Here is a 19585-nt window from a genome sequence, read left to right on the forward strand (position 1 = left end):
AAAATATATTAATATATTTATTAATTGAATTAGATATGTTATTATGCATTAATACAGTAATTACGTGAAGCAATGAAATACGCACATGATTAATTATAATATAGCCTAAAAATGAATGTTTTAGGAGGAAAAATTGATTTAATCATAACTTTAATACACTATATATTTGTACGTAATATTACCACTATTAAATCACTAATATAATACAATAAATAAAAAATAAATATAATGAGTAAATAAAGAATTATTTTATTAAAAACGAAATATGCGTAGTATTAATTGATAATACATTTCCAAAAAATTAAAATTAATCAATTGATCAAATACATATTGTAATTATATTTTATTTATCAGATTTAAATATCTAGTTTAATATAGTAATAAAATTTAATAAATATAATACATAAATAAATATACAACTTTATTACTAATGTAATAGAGTTTTATTGTAATAAGCAGTTCGTGATTAGCATTAAAATCATCAAATTACAAGTTTAGTACATAAGAACAACACATGTTCAAATACAATAAAAGATACACTCATCAGTTATCATTCCACATACAAGTCGCTATGTCATCTCGAAATTGTGCGGCTCTTGTGGATTCTAATGCACGCTGCCTCCGAAAGCTTGTTACTTGGGTATCCTCTTCCACAAGACCATCGCTATCATCGCTGTCTGTATCGTCCGTTGCATGTAATTGAACCCCATCACCTCCTCCACCAAACTCATCATCCGAATCATCATCTTCCAAATTAAATATATCATTGTAATCTTCTGTACGTATATAATTGTGCAATATGCAACAAGCAATGACAATTTTTGTCTGCACCTTAAAAGAAAATGGAGGAATGCCTTTCAATATTTGAAATCGAGCTTTTAAAGCACCAAAAGTTCTCTCAATAGTATTCCGCAAAGACGAGTGTCTTCGATTGAATAATTCTTTTTCGTTCTTAGGAATATTATCTCCAAATTCTTGCAAATGATATCGAGTTCCTCGATATGGAGCCAAAAATCCTCGTACATTTGCATAACCAGCATCGACTAGATAATATTTACTTATAATACCAAATATTTTCTACATTAAATAATTAAAGATAAAATAGATAAAATATTACTGCATAAAATATATTATTTACCTTCAGGTACAAATAGTCTATTTCGGCGAGTCAATGCGTCCTTCAGTACACGAGAATCAGCTGCTGATCCCTCCCATCCAGCTAGTACATAAGTGAATTGCATGTCGATTGTACATGCTGCCATCACATTTTGTGAGAGATAACCCTTTCTGTTCCAGAACCTTGGTTGTTCTTCAAGCGGGATGTTTGCTTTGATATGCGTTCTATCAATAGCCCCAATACAATCCTAATTATATAAGTGGGGCCATTAGTATTGACTAAATTTGTATAGTAATCTAAATAGAGGGCAAGTGATGTTACCTTGAAGTATGGATAAAACATTGAATTGTTTAAAATCCTCGAGTGTGTGCGTTCTGAAGGCTGTTTGATATAATTGGAGTGAAGTTTGAGGATAGCATCCAACACCTTGTTGAAATATTTACTTATGGACCAATTCGATCTATCAAACATCTCTGCTGTGACACTATAGGCTTGTTGTTGACTAACAGTTAAGAGGAAATAGGCAAGTTGTTCTTCCACTGAGATGGTCTTTGTCGCTAATAAAAACCCTCTGGTATTAAGTATTGTTGCCAATTTGTGAAATACAATTTGATTCATCCTGTAAACTTTTCGAAATTTAACAGGAGATTTGTCTAAGGCCTTTTGCAAATACAACGGACCATTCATCCCATAAGAACGTGGTACACCTCTGTTGCTAAGGCATAGATAGTATTTTACTATGACGACAATCATACATGCCAATCCAATCATAATTACATCCATATCTTCTTCTGTCATAATATCCATGAGAATCTGCAAATTTAAACTTCTAAATAGTCATAAACAAAAATAATAGCTAATCTTTAATCATAACCTATTCATCCAAACTCAATAATCATATTCACATCAATACTCATCCACCATATTATCCACATAATATATTAAGACAACAAACATATAAAATAGAAACTTTAACCGTACTGATAAGTCTAGCAACGTTATAATTCAAATATCGTCTTTAATACATAACAATCTTCTCAAAAAAGATATTGTACTTAAAACGCATTACAATTACTTGTTTGCACAATAATTAAGCCACTTAACCCGCTCCGCCACTGTCATTTTTAAAAACAGGGTCTTCTTACCTGGCGTATTTATCCATTCAGGAGCGCCATACTTCAGTGCCTCTGACAGGTCCGGAATTTCCATGAGGGCATTTACCCAAGGTTCTTCGACATCGCGTTCTTTATTCTCCATAACACATTTCATAGCATCAGCGATCTGGCCAACTACATCAATTAATTGTCTATTGTCTTCAGTGGGCAATTCGCTTCTCTTTCTACGACGACGTGAAGATGACCCTTTAGTTCCACAAGATTGATCCGCTGTCGAATCATTTCCACTATTGAATTGCGGTGGAGTTCCCATAACTATGTCAACATTGTCGAGCTCATCCATCGGGATAGGAGCCGACTCATCATGGATAATTTCATCACACAGATCTATAGGAGTTGTACTACCATTCCCTACGGCTATTGTGTTTCCGACTACAATAGCCAATTTGTCGTAAAGGGGGCAACCTTGTTGTCTATACTTCTCAGCCTCTTTATGCTCCTACAAGAATAAAACATCATTCTTAGTAATGCGAAACAATACAAACTGTTTTACAATATATCATGATTTACTGACCTTAATATAGTCTTGCCATACAGAATGACATGCAGTAACTCGTTGTGTGGTTGCATCCCAACCGAACCCACTAGTGTTGAGACAGCTCGTTACCGTTTGGTATGTTTTCTTCCATGATCTTGTTCGATTATTAAGCTGCTCAATGGTTTTTTTATTGACAACGTCTTCATTGAACTTACTGACACATTCCGTATATACCTCGTGCTTCCAAACACCATTGGGCAACTTGTTCCCCATATATACCTGCTCGACTAAAAGATCGAGCATTTTGTTGTCTTCTTCAAAGCTCCAAAAGTCATATGGTCGACCACTTGGTTGTTTTCTTGCAGCCATTTTCAATCTAAATCCGAGATTGTCCTCATGGAAAAAACTTTATCAGACTACCATTACTCGTCACGAAACAAAAACCACAAATAAGAAAATACCATGTGGTGGATATTTATAACACCTGAATCTCCTCACCACATGGCAAAAACATTCCATAACACTTCAAAATTTGTAAACAACATTCTAAAACATTCCAAAACTAATCAACTATTTCCATTTGAGATGCAAAACAATGCAAACACACACACACACACACACACACACACACACATCAAATCCAAATTCACCGAACACCCCTGGTAGAGCCCCATATGACTTCACAGTCACTACGAACTGTACCTCGTCAGTGATGGGGGTCGGGTTTCGTTGGCTAATGGACGCCCGTGTAGGCGACTCAACCTTGTTTGAATTGGACTAAACACCGTAAACCAAAATTGAGAACTTTAAAAACCCTAGACCCTAAACCCTAACCCTAAACCCCATAGCTCCAAAACCTCCTAAACCCTAACCCTAGACCCATAGCTCCAAAACCTCCTAAACCCTAACCCCATAGCTCCAAAACCTCCAAAACCCTAACCCCATAGCTCCAAAACCTCCTAAACCCTAACCCTAGACCCCATACCTCCCAAACCTCCTAAAGCCTAACCCTAGACCCCATAACTTCAAAACCTCCTAAACCCTATACCCCAAACCCTAATTCCAGAAGTTAAACAAAAAACCCTAGATCTTAACAACCCTAAAAGCCCCAAACCCTAAACCCTATCACCCATTAAACCTTAGCTGAAAAAAATTGAAAAAAAAAACCTAAACCCTAATTCCAGAACCTAAACCCTAACAATACCATAAATCCTTAACCCTAAAAACTTAACCCCTAAATACAAAGCACCAAACCCTAAAAACACTAAATCCTAACCCTAATAAAAATTTTAGACCCTAATCCGTAACACTAAATCCCACAATTATGCACAAATAACCCCAAATTAGACACTGGAACTAAAATTAAATCAAATACAACACTCATTTAATCAGAAAAAAAATTAGGGTGTAGTCATACCTTCTGAAATTTGGGGAAAATCGAAGCCGACGACTGAAATCAAAGCCGAACCGGGAAAATCGATGTTGACTCGAAGTGGAAATTTAGAAATCGAAGCCCAATGTCAAAATCGAAGAAAACCAAAACTGAATTAGGGGAAATCGCAGGAAATCGGAGGGAATTTTGGGGGAAAAGATATGAGCGAGAGGGAGAAGGGAGTGAGATGCCGCAAGGGGGAAAAGAGGGAGAAGAGACAGAGAGAAGAGAGGGAGGCTGAGAGGGATAAGAGAGAGGGAGAAACGAGCGAGAGGTTTAGAGGGAGAACGAGTTCGAGAGGGAGAGGGATGCTGGAAGGACGTTCACAGCGAGAGACGGAGGTAGTAGAGAGGGAGACCGGAGAGAGACGGCGGAGACGAGAGAACGAGCAGAGAGCTTGGGCTTCACAGAGACGACAAAGGGCTGCGGGAACGAGAGTCGCTGTGTGCGGGAATGAAACGATCGAAATGAAAAAAAAAACAGAGACGGTCGAGCCAGAGAGAGCCCGCTCGAGAGAATCAAGTGGATGATTCTCAAAATCGGGTGGAAAGTACTTTCCGCCCGTTACTCTTTACACATGAACTCTTGGTTCATGTATATTCATGTACATGACATGAATTTTGGCGCCCCCTAACGACATCAGGACATGAACTGCGTAATACGCTTGAATATCATGTCCTGAGTCATGTGCACTAACCCCCCCTAACACCCTATTTTGAAGATTTTGAACATGAACTTGTCCACACTAATACCCATTTCGAAGATAAAGATCATGTAGATGCATGAAATGAAGATGAATATCAAATTTCTCCTTTGTTGACTAACCCCCCTTATATAAAAGGATTTATTTTTCATAATTATTTGTAAATAAATGGAAAATATGATATCGGAGAAGGGATAGATCGATAAAATTACCATCTCCCTTAATTGGAAAAATATAACATTTTCTAAAAATGATTAAAAATGTAAATTGGCATTAAACACCTTTTATGTAATTTTTATTTTCTTTAAAATATACTATTTTTAAAATTTTAATTGCGTCAAAAATAAAAATTACAAACCCTACCACGAAGCTTTAGAGTCCACATTTTTTGACAGTTGTCAAGTGTAGCACTCAATGGATGTAGTCACGTCTTCATGGTCCGTAATTCACGTCACCGCGGACCCACACACCTCACCCTCGCACAAATATTCAAACGGTCCAGCCACCACGAGCTGCATAAGCCAATCGAAAACAGGGGCGCAGCGCAGCTGCGACTCACGTGAACCCGGACCGACGAGTTGGAGCTTTTACGGTCCCCGCCCGCTCCCGCGGCCCAATTCAAAACCTCCTTCCCTCCTTTTAGGCCATCGTTTTCCCGCCTCTATCCTTGCTAATAAAATCTCCGTCTCTCCCTCCATTTCAGCACTCCCCATTTTCCCTCTCGTTTTTTATCGCCCCCTTCTCGCTTCCTTCTGTCTCTCTCTGCCCCTCTAGCCTCAATTTCCCAAGACTCTTCTTCTCTATCATCTGTCCACTCCAGCATGAATCGGAGAGTAAGAAGCCCCTGCAGATCTACATTCTCTACCAAAAGAGAAGACAGGCTTCATAGATATCTTAAACCGGGAGCCCTTGCGCAGCTCCGTGACTCCAAAGTGAGCGCCAGGTTTCAGAAGCCGCGGTTACAGATACCTGTGTCTTTTGTTCAAAGTTTGGCGTCTGATTCTGCTCCCGCGTCGGCTCAGATTCATCAGATCGATGGGTTTCCTTGCTTCTCCGCCGCCATGTATGGCCCGAGATTTCCTCAGAGAAAGAAACTTGTTGCCGCTAAGTCGATGTTTGTTGTCACGAGCCCTGTCGTTCCGGATCCGATCATTGATATGTTCAACTCTGATCTTCTTGTAGCCCACTGAATGACTTTGTGGAAATCCTCTAATGGAATTTTCTTTTTCTTTTTTTGTTGTTCTTTTTTTTTTTTTATGTAGATTATCCAATTGTGAGGATACTTTCTTTTACCTCAATTTTATTGATAGATCTAAAATTAATAAAAACAGGAACTGCCCTTCTCTTCGCAGTAAATAATTTGTTCGATTACACTATGAATCCTTTTGGGTTTGTTCTACTGTTCTTTTGGATTTTGGTGTATGCCATTCTGCATTTTGGTGAGGAGGAGCATTTCAGGAATGATCCGTAAATTCTCTGGTTCTGTGTTTTAATGGTAAAGGGTTCGAACTACAGATTCCGCATGGTTTTTGTTCATCCTTTTAAGGCCTTTTTGTTTAACCAACAGATATAAGGTAGAATTAATTTCTGTCCATTTTCATTCTTTATTAGTGAAGAGCGTCTCCTGTTCTACATAAATTGGTTCTTTATTTGACAAACATGATCTCTTAGCATTTCTGTGGAATTAAGACACTATCAATACCCCTTACCAGATGATATTTTGAGTCTTTTAGGTTTTGATCTGCTTTTCTTATCATGCGCTGCTGATAATACTGTCAAGACAATCTAAGAATGGTTTAGCTGTTTGATCATGTTCTTATGCTATCCATAGATCTAGTGGGGCTGTGGAAGGAGAAAATGCAGCTATCAATATTGCTACAAGAGGTTACTTTTCTGAAGATCGGATCTTCATACAGCTGAGATATAAGAAGACCAGTTGCTCTAATAGTCCTCGACTTTTATACATTTATTGCTTTGAATGAAAGAGGTCAGTTTTTTTACATTACATTGTTATCTAATTGTCAGGTTTATTATTTGAAACATATGCTCTGCAGTGATTCTACCTGGCTCTAGACACTTGTCAGACTATAATATGTTCCTTTTTATTGGTTGAATGTGGTCTCTTATCATGTGCTGCAAATTTTATGGAGGTGAATCTAACTAAAAGGTGTGCTGTTGATTATTTTTCGAAAGAGGAATGCTACCTTTGGAGTCGCTATTGGTGCATTGCGTTGTTAGTTTTTTTGGGGCTACTCTTCCCTTATTTGCTAGCCTCAAACCTTGGCTTTGTTCATCTTAAAACTTTGTGTGCTCCACCAACATACTGATGTTTGTAGTTGCCTTTGTTGTTTAGCAGCTATTACTTGTTTGACTTAGTCTTTTCTTCTAGTTGAATTTCTTTTGTTCTGACTTAGTCTTTTGTTCATCAACCATGAAAATGGAACTTTGGTTCAGGAAACTTTGAACCTTGCTCGGATTGTCAGAGGGTTCATGACATCATGCAATGAATGAATTGTCCCAATGCTCTCATAAAGAGAAATGTTCTCTGGATTATTAAATTTAACCACGAATACTACTGTAGTATGGCAAATGTTGCAGTTAGTGAATTGGATGATAGTTTATCTTGGTTGAATTGCCATCGAGCTGATCATGACTTAAGTTGTCTTAACTTGCATGATGAATTTTTATGTGATCTGAGTTGAAATTTAATGAAAACAGAACAAGGCGTTACCTGTTGGGGGTAGGCTTGGCAAACGACATAGGCTTTGCGTTCAATCTGCAGCAGTATAATTTTTCAAAAAACAACTGCAGCCGTATAAGCATACACTCTCACAGATTGGCAATGGATTCATGTCTATTCATGGTAAGTGCTACTTTTTTTTCTTCATGTTTAACTTAGATAGTGTGACATGATTAGGAATTCTTAAATGGTGCCAATTTATACCATTGGAATTTAATTCTGATGATGATGTGCAACAAAATTTCGTGTGTTATCTGAGGAAATAATATATAAACTTTTGCTGTTACGTCAGCTTTTCTTTTACATCAATCTTGTGGCCTTGTCCAGTAGGACTCAACTTAGTTTATGTATTTCCTTTCAAACAATAGGAGGAATGCGCAAAATGTTCAGAAGGTATGGGAGTATCTCCAGCTTTTACTAAAGTAATCTATCTGGATATGTCAAAAAGAGACTTAATCAAAGACTGACCTCATGTCCCCAAAAATTAATTCAGAAGAGATAAATGTGCTTGGTTTGTATCTCATGCTCTTGTACTTAAGATTGCAGAATCATTTGCCATGATTCTGATGGAACCCAACAGAGCGAGAAGTATACCTGCTACACTTTGAGGGTCTAGGTCCTCCCACTGCCAGAAATCTGTCTCCCTCTCCCTTTGTCCTCCTCGTCCTTATTCCCTTTGTTGCTCATATGATGTTCAACTAACTGTCCTTGGAAGGACAATGGTGCTTGGTGGTCCCTCATCCGTGAGACCCAATCCTTTCCCATGCCCCCTTTTGGGCCTTTATTTCCCATCTTGCCCTTTCTCCCATAGACCTGAGATGTCAAGGGTCAAATACCCCCCCTCCTTCTTCCTCTCCTTTGAAAGCCACTTTGTCCTCAAGGTGAAAGGAAGGAAATTGAGAGATAATGGCATCGTATGGTTCCCATGTTGCTTCAAAGTTAGGGAGGTTTTGCCATAGGATTAGCACCTTGGGTGGTTGCCCTAGAAGATGGTGAGTGTCAAGTACCTTGGATGGGTGGACCGAAAAAGTGAAATCATCAGGGAGGTAAGTGGGTAATAGTTGAGCTATATGTGGGTGGGGGTGGATTTCTTGAGTTAGTTGATGTGGAAGACCGGATGGATTTTGGAGTGGGTAGGGAGGTCTAATTTGTAGGCGACGAGACCTACCTTTTCCAGCACTTGGTAAATCCCATAGTAACTTGGATTGAGCTTCTTGTTGGGTTTAGTTGCCAAGGATTTGAGGCAGTATAACTGTAGTTTCAAGTAAACGAAATCACCTTCCTGAAATTGGATATCTTTGTGGTGGCGGTCTGCATAAAATTTCACGTTGTTTTAGGCCTTGGTGAGTTGTCTTTAAGTTCTCATAGGATGACATCTCGTTCATACAACTGTTGGTTGACTTCTTGGATTGGTGAGGAAGTGGATGGGAGTTTGAGAAAGCATGGGGGATCCCTCCTGTAGAGGGTGATGGTATGTGGTGTTATACCAGAATTTTGCCCATGGACCCATTTTGGCCAAGATTTCGGATGATCTCCCACAAAGCATCGAAAGTACGTTGCTAAGCATCAGTTGACCACCTTGGTTTGTCCATCCGTTTGTGGGTGGTATGAAGAGCTCATACAGAGTTTCATATGGGAGAGTGAAAAGAGTTCCTTTTAGAAATGACTGGTGAAGACCTTGTCTTTGTACGAAACGAAGGTTGCTTTTATCAATTTGAATTATAAAATGTTGTCCCATGAGGTAGGGCTGCCACTTTTGGACAGCCAAAACTATGGCCATGAGTTCTCTTTCATGTATGGATTTCAATTGTGCTGTCTTTGAGAGGGCTTGGCTAAAGTAGGTGATGAACCACTCTTCTTACACGAGGATTACCTCGACTCCCTTCCTTGATGTGTCGGTTTCGAAGACAAATGTCTTAGAGAAACTTGGCATAGCAAAGCACTTGCATTGTGGTCATTGCGGTTTTTAATTGTTTAAAGGTAGTTTGTGTTGCTTGATCCCATGAGCATGAGTCCTTGAGTAAGCGAGTGAAGGGTGCAGCAATTTCCTCGTAGTCCTTCATAAATCTTTGCTAATACCATGTGAGATTGAGGAATCTCTGCAAGCTCTTTACATCTGAGGTACTTCCCATTGGAGCATCCCCTCCACCTTGGAAGGGTCAATTGACACTTTGTTGCCAAAAATCTAGCTGTGGCTTGTTGAAGGAACACTTCTTGTGGTTGAGTACCTAGTGATTGTTTGCTAGTACTTGGAGAGTCTTCCTTAGATGGACCATCAATAGGATTCGTATTGAAGAAGACAAAGATGACCTTATAGATATATGGTTGGAAGATTCGATTCATGGAGCATTGAGTTCGAACGACATCATTAGGAATTCATAATGTCTTTCATGTGTTCGAAATGTCATTTTGGGAATATCCTTTGTTTGCACCCTGATTTGATGGTATCTTAACTTCAGGTCCACTTTCATAAATATCTCAACTTCTCCCATCTCATCTAACAGTTCTTCAATGGTAGGAATGGGGAACCTGTCAGGAATAATGATTTTGTCGAGAGCTTGTTAGTCAACACAAGCGCCATTCCTTGTCTTTATTTTTTGAACCACTAAGACTAGGTTGAAGGGGTTGGTGCTTGGTTGTATGATACTGGCTGCAAATATCTCTTTCACAATCCGCTCTATTTTGTTTTTTTAATAGAATGGATACCTATAAAGTCAGATTGCGTGGGGGTTGGCTATTTGCTTGTAAACTAATAGATTGGTCACACAGTCGAGCCGGTGGTAGCGTCATGAGGGGTCGGAACACTAGGGAAAACTTTCGCGAGGAGGTCTAATAGTGCTGTTGGAGTGTCCAAGGCTGGACTCACATCCAGCTGAGAGTTGTTGTATTCCAGCAAACAACCTTGCCCTTGGGCTATGATTTTGGCCATCACCTTTAGAGAGACTTCGACTGTGGATAAGGATGGCTCCCTTTGGAATTTTATCCTGTGGCTGTTAACATTTCATAGAGAGATTTTGCCAATTTAAACAAACATCTCCTCGCAGCTGGAGCTAGGCCACACTTAAGACGACTTCGGTACCTTCCAAAGCTAATAGGTGGAAATGTTGTTTAATTCTCACTCCTTGGATGTTCGGGACAAATGCCATTGCAGTTGATACTATAGCCGTCCGCCACTATCCCCGCCATGGTGCGACATTGGATCACCGACAACCCCAACTCTTGAACCAAGATGATGCTGACAAAGTTGTGGTAGGTGCCACTATCGATCAGAACCACCACTTCCCTATCACTGATCAGTTCGTGCAGCTTCAATGTGCTGTTGGTGGTCATGCTGCACCGAAGATGAGTTGTTGATCGGGTTGGTCTTCTCTGACCTTGATTAGCCCCTCCCATTCCTCTATTGTGTCTTTGTTGTTGCTCTCTTCGTCAACTAGCATCACATTCAGTTGGCGCAACTTTCATCGATGGCCAAGGTGGAACTTCTCTTCACCGTGCGCAGATTTGACCAATTTTGTACGAGATGATTGAATCCAACAAAGAGAAGAAACTTGTTAGACTTCGAAGGCTTATGTCCTCCCAATGTCTCCCTCCCTTTTCGTTATTTCCTTCGATCAACTAACTGTCCTTGGAAGGTCAGTCGTGTGTTGGTGCCTGGTGGTCCCTTTCCCATGCTCTCTTTTGGCCTTTAATTTTCATCTTGCCCTTTATCGCATAGACCGATTTATCAAGGGACTATTAGATTCCCTTGGCCTTCTCAACTTTTTTGTGCACTTTCCTTCTATATTATGTTTTTCTTTCCCCATTTTTTGAGCCCTCCCTTATTCTCTATTGACATGACTCATTATAACCTGGTGCACATAATTAGGTCCGTTCAATGTATCTTGCACAATCTCAAATGGGTTCTACTTTGTTCAGTTTCTGTAGTTCTTCGTCCTTTTTTGTACTTTATTTTCTTCAATGCATCTTCCTTACCTCTCTCACCTCAACCACTTCATCTTTTGCAGATGTGCCCAGCGCTCTCATCAGTAATACATGACTCGTTTAATAATTGCTTGATTGGATTTTCGTTGTCACAGTTTTGGTGTATTCTCGCGCACCCTCTTAATTGATGGAATCTGACGAGTTTCAACAATGATTTTAAGTGACAGTGAGTGGCATCTTAGAAATCAAAAACCTACTCTATTACGTTAGATGATTGTATGGTACGCTCATCCTTACGAGCTTAGACTGAAAAGGATTGAAAGGATGGGCCCTGAGAGGTGCGGGCATGCACGGACCCGTACATCTCAGTCCGTTCTTGAGTTGTGCCTAGGACATGTACCTGTCTACTCTTGGCTCGAACCAAGTAAACAAGTCACAACAGCTTTAAGGCGGGGGGGGGGGGGGGGGGGGGGGGAGGGGAACCGTTACAAGCGCGGGACCCAAGCACTCTGTTTCAGGTATCCTCCCCTCCGTCCCTGCTGAAGCCTGACCCCGTGACCCTGACCCTTCAGAGGCGACACATACATATAGGGGGGCGCCCACTTACTCTCCTCGACAGAGACTATTCGCTGAATTCGGCACTCCTTGTTAGGAAATCAAAAGGTGCCCTTACGCCGTGGGTTTGCTTTAATTTAGAAGCAAATCCCCCGCTGGCCTCTGCAGTTCTGAAGAAAGGGGCTCGAGCCAGATCTGGAGATCGAAAGGCGAAACCCGATCGCAAAAGGCGCGCCGTTTGCGTGTCGTCATCCCCGTTTCTCGAGGTGAAGAAAAGAAGAAAGACTCGACTCGACGAGTTTACGGGAGGGGGAAGAGCTGCCCGATAAAAAGAAAGCAAAAGCAGACTCGACTGGACAACAGGCTTCTTCTGTGGTTCCATGATACTTCCCCTGAGTTGGGTATTTGGGTATTGTTTCGGCTAACGACCCGGCACAAACACGTTGCGGGTGGGAAATGGCGAGGACGGAGATCAGGCTGCAGGACTACACGCACAGCCCCGTCCACTACGCGGTTGCTGTCGGCGACCACGCCCGCCTCTCTCGCCTTGTTTCTGCCCTTCCGAGATTCGCTGACCCTTCCCTCGTCCGCACCGAGTCCGACTCGCTTGCTCAGGAGCGGCTCGCCGATCAGATCTCTGCCGTCGTGGACAGGCGCGACGTCCCCTCCCGCGAAACTCCCCTGCATTTGGCCGTTCGCCTCAACGATTTGCACGCCGTTCGGATGCTCGCCTCCGCGGGGGCCGACGTTTCTCTGCAGAACGCTTCTGGGTGGAATGCGCTCCAGGAGGCCATCTGCGGCCGCAAGTCTGACCTCGCTCTGGTTCTACTCCGTCACCACCACGCCACCGCATGGGCCAAGTGGCGTAGACGCCTGCCTGGTCTCGTCGCCGTTCTCCGCCGAATGCCTGATTTCTACATGGAGATTTCCTTCCATTTCGAGAGCTCGCTTCTCCCCTTCGCCCGCAGGTTGGCCCCTTCCGATACCTACAGGATCTGGAAACGTGACGCTTGCCTTCGCGCCGACACTTCCCTTGCTGGTTTCGACGGCCTCAAAATCCAACGCGCCGATCAGAGCTTCCTCTTCCTCGGCGACGGGCATCAGCGTCTGGGTCTTACCTCGGGATCCCTCCTCGTCCTCAACCGCACGGAGAAGAAAATATTCGACGCTTTCGAAAACGCGGGCGCCCCACTCTCCCCCGCCGACGAAGCCGGGTTCGCTGCGCAGACCAGTGTATACCGCCCCGGTATGGATGTCACGCGTGCTGAGCTCGTGGGGCGGACCAACTGGCGCCGGCAGGAGAAGACGGAAAGCGTCGGGGAATGGAAAGCCAAAGTCTACGAACTCCACAATGTGGTTTTTAGCTTCAGATCGAGAAAAGCTCTTCCGCAGCATCTCGATACCGAAGACGAGGAGGCGAAAGCGATGGAGCTGGTGTTCAAAGAAAACACGGAGGACGGGTTTTTGGTGGCGGAAAATCCCGGTTTTATCGAATATGAAGCTCCGAGGAGAAGGAATAGCAGCTTCGAAAGGGGCGATTTGATGAAAGAGGGCAAGGGCTGGATATCTTTGGAGCGGAAGAGCGTGGATCTTCCGAGGGCACCCGCGTTATCGCATCGCGGATTGGACGGGAAGAGATTAGGGAAGAAGACGCCGGAGGTGGCTTGTAAAGAAAACGAGTATGTGAAGAGTCTCCGTCCGTCGGTCTGGCTGACGGAGCAATTCCCTTTAAAGATAGAAGAGTTGTTGCCCTTGCTGGACATACTCGCCAACAAAGTTAAAGCAGTAAGACGACTGAGAGAGCTGCTGACAACCAAGTTCCCCCCGGGAACTTTTCCGGTGAAGGTGCTCAACCATTACCATTCAATTCCTTGACGCAACCGATTCCCATCAAATAAAAACATTTTACTGTTTAATCTCATTATCAGAAATTATACTTGTGTTTTGCTCGTCAGGTAGCCATTCCAGTGGTCCCTACTGTGAGGGTGGTGGTTACTTTCAACAAGTTCGTGAACATGGATGCGTCAGAGCAGTTTTTCACTCCCATGTCGAGCCCCAGGCATTTCGTGGAGCACTCATCCCCTTCTTCTTCTTCATCCTCCTCGTCCTCATCCAGTTTCCGGTCAAAACCTGGTTCGTTGTGGGAAGAGTCAGAATCAGAGTCAGACCCCTTCACCATTCCAAAAGACTACAGCTGGAGCAGCATCGACGACAAAACTCCCAAGATGAAGGAATCCAAATCCTCGAAGAAGCGAAGGTAGACGACGGGGGCACAGAGAAACATCAAATTCTCGTATACTGACAACAGAAAAAAAGAAACCTGCGTCTGTCATATTGTATAGTATAATATTTACATCAGTCGACCCCAACGATAGACAAGTACAGTATTCCCCATCGATGAATCTCTGTTTCTTTTTATCTCTTTCCAGTTCCCCTTTGTTAAAGGATATGATAATTTATTGACGGGCGTGCCGGGAGGGGTAGGGAGCAGACGTAATTGAGTTGAATTGACCCAAGAGAACTAGAATTGCGGGTTACGGAACGTGAGATTCGTCGGAGATTTTGCAATTTTTTGCTTTAGCTTGTCATGGATGAATCTCAGGAATAAAACTTTTGTCTATTTAATGGACTTTCGGGGACACTGAGGACCTGTGTCGTCTTCCCTTCCCAACGTTATCCGTTTTGATGGGGACTCTGGTGGCAACAGGTGGAAATAAATGTTTCAGAGTGGGCCAGGAGTTGGACGAGTGAGGTGGACATGGGCTTTGGTTAAAATATCCGATCCTAAGTTCTTTGGATTCGTTTTGAACAGTTCTTAATGTACTCGAGGAATTGAACTTATATTCATAATACTATTTGTTCAATAAACATTGTAATGAACCAAATTGGTTTGAAATTCATCAGTTTTCGCTCTCTGTAGAGAGTTTACCGAATCAAACGAATTACGAACGTCGAGGGTTTTCCTTTTCTTCTTCATGATTTTTCCTGTTCACTAGAGAGCATGAAGGAATCCGAATTTATTGTTTCATTAAAGCACAGTCCCTTCTGAAGGAGAGTCCAACGTCGTCTGTACAGGTTGCAAAACTCTCATATCCAGTATTAATGATAATCCCCAACTTGGACTCACTTGTCCAAAAACGACACAGTCTAGTGCTGGTATAAAGCCACCGCGCCTCCCCGTCCTCGTCTGTGTCGCCGCCTTCTTCCCCACTCTCTGTTTCGTCTCAAGTAGACGAAATCCCTGAATCCCAGCTTCAGGAGCGGTAAAACACAATGCATCGCGTTCCCAGTAATCTCTGTTTGTGCGTTTTTCGTTTTCCTGTGATCGAATTTCTGCTTACCGAGGTTTGAACGTTTTAGTTTGTTTTCAGAAGCTATAATGGATTCGACCTTGCCTTGTATATCAATGGCATGCATTGCAGAAATGATACAGGGAGAAAGAGGAATTTAATTTAATTTATTATTTTTTTTGTAGGGAAAGAGGAATCCCGGGAAAGAAGAAGCGCGGAAAGAGGGAGAAATGGAGGGAAGGGAAGAAAGCGCGTAAGAGGGGAAGACCACGTAGCATGCATTGGAGGAGTCTTCGGGGCGAAATCGAAGCTTGAACCTCAAAATTGTTAGGCAAACGACGTCTGCAGTGGGGCCCACATGACACAGTTTCTCTCTTCTTTCTCTCTCTTCTTTCTCTCTCTATCGCCATCCCCTCTGTCAACCTTTGCTGCTCAAAAAGACCAGAGAGGACAGAAGATAATGAAGTATTATTCGCCTGTGGAAGCTCCGAATTAGGCTGAAAGGAGTTTGATTTGGTGGGGTGTAGAGAGAGAAAGAAAGGAATCCAAAAGGGGAACCAACGAGGAAACACAACGCCCCACACGTCCTCTCTCTTTTCTTTTCATTTCGTGAAGGGGAGAGAGAGAGAGGAAGAGGAAGATCGGCCTAAGGAACGCTGTAGAGAAGGAAGGAAACCAGAAATCAATCTTCAGTACACGAAATTATTTCAGGTGGAAAGCGGAGGGAATAAAAAAAGTACTAGGAGACAGGGAGAGTGAGGAGGCAGGAGTATCGATCGATCGATATGATCTGTAACGGCGCCGGCGACGATACCTCCACGGGAGGTGGTGGCTCCGGCGCTGCTCTCAAGAAAGGGCCGTGGACGGCCTCGGAGGACGCTTTTCTTATGGAGTACGTGAAATCCCACGGCGAGGGAAACTGGAACTCTGTTCAGAAGAATTCTGGGTTGTCTCGTTGCGGGAAGAGCTGCCGCCTTCGGTGGGCCAATCATCTGCGGCCTAATCTGAAGAAGGGCTCCTTCTCCCCCGACGAGGAGAGGCTCATTCTCGAGCTGCACGCCAAGCACGGCAACAAGTGGGCGCGCATGGCTGCTCAGGTTTGAATTTGATGAATCATTTTTCGTTTTTGTACCTGTCGCCAAGTATCTCTGTGCTTTTGATTTTTGCGCTTTTCATCGTCTCCCGTTTCCGGTCGTCTTCCTCTTCCAAACTCCTCTGTATCGAAATTCGGTTTTGTTCTCCAATGGATCGACGCTTTATTTAACTATTCCAATGCAGTTGTTTATTAATGTTTCTTTCTTCTGCTACTTGCGTTTTGCTTTTTCAGTTGCCTGGGCGTACGGATAACGAGATCAAGAATTACTGGAACACACGGATTAAGAGGCGCCAACGAGCTGGGCTGCCGCTATACCCGGCGGACATACAGCGGCAGGCGGCGATGAACAACCAGCGGGCGACACCGTCTCCCACTTCGCCCAATTATTCTTCCCCGTTGCAGTTACTGGATCCCATCAGTTTCTCGACGACGGCGACGGCCTCGTCGACGACCACGGGGCCGCTTCTCGGCCACCTACACAACCGGACGCAGCCATTCCTCTCCGCTTCCCCGGTCCACCAGTTTAAAAGATTCCGAGAAACTGCTCCTCTGATCGGCTTCTCTCTCCCCTTTTCTTCTTCCGCGTCTCCCACACCGCTATTTCATCAAAATTTACACTCCCAGCAACCGCAGCAACATCATCAGCATAGTTTTCCTTCTATTCAATTCAACTCGAGCAATTTCGACCTCAACCCGCAGATTCTGCAACCGCATTTTAAGCAACCGGCCCTGGCACCGCCACCCGCCGCCACCTCCAACTCCGTCAAACTGGAGCTCCCTTCATGCCAACTTCAGGAAGCAGGACAGCCCTTTGGAACGCAGACGTTCAAACCCGCAGCCATAGGAGCCACTGCCACCACATTAGACTGGAGCAATAGTGGACTCCTGGATGCCCTGCTCCAGGAGGCTCAGGAGACAGCTTCCGGAGGAGACGATTCTCGGAGACATAGCTTGTTTGCAGAACCCCTCGGAAAGTGTAGCTTAGATGGGTGGCTCCCGCCCTCCTCCTTGGCGCTACAGTCCTCGTTAGGCCAATGGGAGGTATCAAGTGCAGACCAGTCATCAATCGGTATGTCCTCAATGCAGAACTTCACCATTAAATGTTTGAGCTTCGATTATGCACCTCATACCATTTAAATTGCTCAAAACGATCTCGCACAGATGTTCGCTTTGCTTGATTGCTTCTCTTCCTTTTTTTTTTGTTTTTGCTTAAGAAACCTAGACGGTCTGCTATCTTTTCAATCCGTACTTCATGTAAAAAGATTGACAGGCGACGTTTATTTTTCATTTGAAAAAGAAAAGAAAAAAAAAACAGAAAGAGTTCTGTTCACGCGTTTTTGCTTCGTGATTTGCATGGCGATGGCGACTTTGCAAGGAAGAAAGCTCAATTTCGTCTTATTGTTTCTCCTTTTTCTTCTGCAAATGGTTCTTTTCGCACTTATAGAGATTAATTTCAGCTCCGCCTCCTGGGTTGACTATCAAAACCACATCTGGTTTTGCTTACTGCTACCGTAATACCCAGCTCCTGAAAACCAGTTTTTGTCCTTGATTTGCAGGCATAAGGGCGAAGAAAGAAGGAGAAGAAGAGATCAACCCAGCCGACGAAGACCTGTCTACCCTGCTCGACATAATTCCCCAAACCATACCAACAGTGCCCGAATGGTACAGCGACAGTGGGGAAGCTTCAAACGGCCAATCAACCGCGACCGACGACGAAATCGGGCTTGAAATGCAGCATCTCGCGTCATCTCTCTCCGTCACGGATCAAGATTGGAGCCTTGGGTCGTGTACATGGAACAACATGCCGGGAATTTGCTGAAAGAACAGAACTCCCTTCACCACATTCATCTACAAGTCTCCCCTGTAATAGTTAGTGGCTGTTCAAAAATTTGATTCCCAGAATTGTTGTATTTCATTTGTGGTTTTTGCTGAAACAGTGAGCTGATCCTTTTCTTCCTTTCTGTTTCTCTTCTATATATCTTAGACATGCCTGGAGTATCTGTTCTGAAACGATTATATAAATGTACCCATAATTGAACACCTTTAGAAGTGATTTTATTTAGATTTTTCCGTGAAATGCTTCAATTCGCTCACTGCAACTCTCGCATTTAATTCTACTGCAGAAATTTACAGAAACCGAGGAAATGAATGAAGAGGAAGAAGGGACCCTCCCCCAAGAACAGGATCTTCTTAAGTAAGAATGTGGGCATCTTCTTCGTGGGGTTTTCCCTAAATTGCGAATGATAGATTGAGAGTTAGAGGTGGAAGTGGTGAAGGAAAAGACTGACCACGGATCGGTATCAGCTGAAAATGGGCATTCTCTCCCTAATTGAAGCGATGAGAGGCGAGTTTCAGGAAACCCAGAAATAGTAAAGAGGCATAGACATTTCTAAGATTATCTGCTACACGCCATTGACAGCTTAATTTGGGGCGGAGGCTTCTGCCTTTTCTGAGTTTGCAGGCAAGGGAGGTCTCTCCCACTCTCTTCAATCAATTAACCAGAGCTTTTTAATGAGCCTTCTTTGATAATCCCTTAAGAAAAAGCCTTATCTGCATAATAAAATATGTTTAAAAATAGTTCTTAACTTAATTATCCATTAGATTCCAATTAACATTTAAGAGGGTTCTATTTAGAAACGATTTTTCATGTCAAAAATCATATTTAAGGGATTAAGATTGCATGAGGAAAGAGGTAATTGTCCTTCCATGCAATATACGTGCATTGATTGCTATTCCCTTGTTTTAAGCCCTTTGATTCCTCTACCAATGATTACTTTAATCCCCGCCATCACATCAATCTTGTGGAGGTTTTCAAAGCACTTTCTGGCAATTCTTTTTTCTCTTTCCCTCATTCTTGATTCCGTCCCTTCTGGACCCATCTTCTCCTTCGTTTCATTCTTCAATCTTACAAAATTGAACTTTTTGGCCGCATTGGAGATTGGACTTGCTTTGTTCCCAGCTACCCCTTTTTCTAAATGGCTTCAAATGGGAATAATTTGGTTAGATGTTACTCTCTCAAGGAAATGATGGGAATAACTATTTGTCCCTGTCATTTCATTCTTAGACTCGTTCATTCAT

General features: G+C 42.9%; 3 protein-coding genes across 4 annotated transcripts; all 3 read left to right on the forward strand.

Annotated features, from left to right (window-relative positions):
- Positions 1–5726: 5726 nt before the first annotated feature.
- On the forward strand, positions 5727–6095 carry LOC137965393 (uncharacterized). The gene has a single exon (XM_068811688.1). It carries the CDS (start codon positions 5727–5729, stop codon positions 6093–6095), a length of 369 nt encoding a protein of 122 aa, XP_068667789.1.
- A 6182-nt stretch (positions 6096–12277) lies between these two features.
- On the forward strand, positions 12278–14549 carry LOC137966421 (uncharacterized). Of its 2 annotated transcripts, none has more exons than XM_068813021.1 (2): positions 12278–13966; positions 14077–14549. In XM_068813021.1, exons 1-2 carry the CDS (start codon positions 12578–12580, stop codon positions 14380–14382), a joined length of 1695 nt encoding a protein of 564 aa, XP_068669122.1. In that variant the 5' UTR covers positions 12278–12577; the 3' UTR covers positions 14383–14549. The 2 variants fall into 2 exon arrangements, with proteins under 2 accessions (XP_068669122.1, XP_068669123.1); XM_068813022.1 differs by having other exon boundaries at positions 14081–14205.
- A 1353-nt stretch (positions 14550–15902) lies between these two features.
- Positions 15903–18540, forward strand: LOC137966422 (transcription factor MYB97-like). The gene is made up of 3 exons (XM_068813023.1): positions 15903–16508; positions 16739–17576; positions 18064–18540. Exons 1-3 carry the CDS (start codon positions 16197–16199, stop codon positions 18324–18326), a joined length of 1413 nt encoding a protein of 470 aa, XP_068669124.1. The 5' UTR covers positions 15903–16196; the 3' UTR covers positions 18327–18540.
- The last annotated feature ends 1045 nt before the right edge of the window (positions 18541–19585 follow it).

The sequence above is a fragment of the Aristolochia californica genome, unplaced genomic scaffold (genome assembly GCF_029961685.1).
Source record: "Aristolochia californica isolate CCGP_79_NKW_82.1479 unplaced genomic scaffold, dmAriCali1.0.hap1 SCAF_5, whole genome shotgun sequence".
Taxonomy (NCBI): domain Eukaryota; kingdom Viridiplantae; phylum Streptophyta; class Magnoliopsida; order Piperales; family Aristolochiaceae; genus Aristolochia; species Aristolochia californica.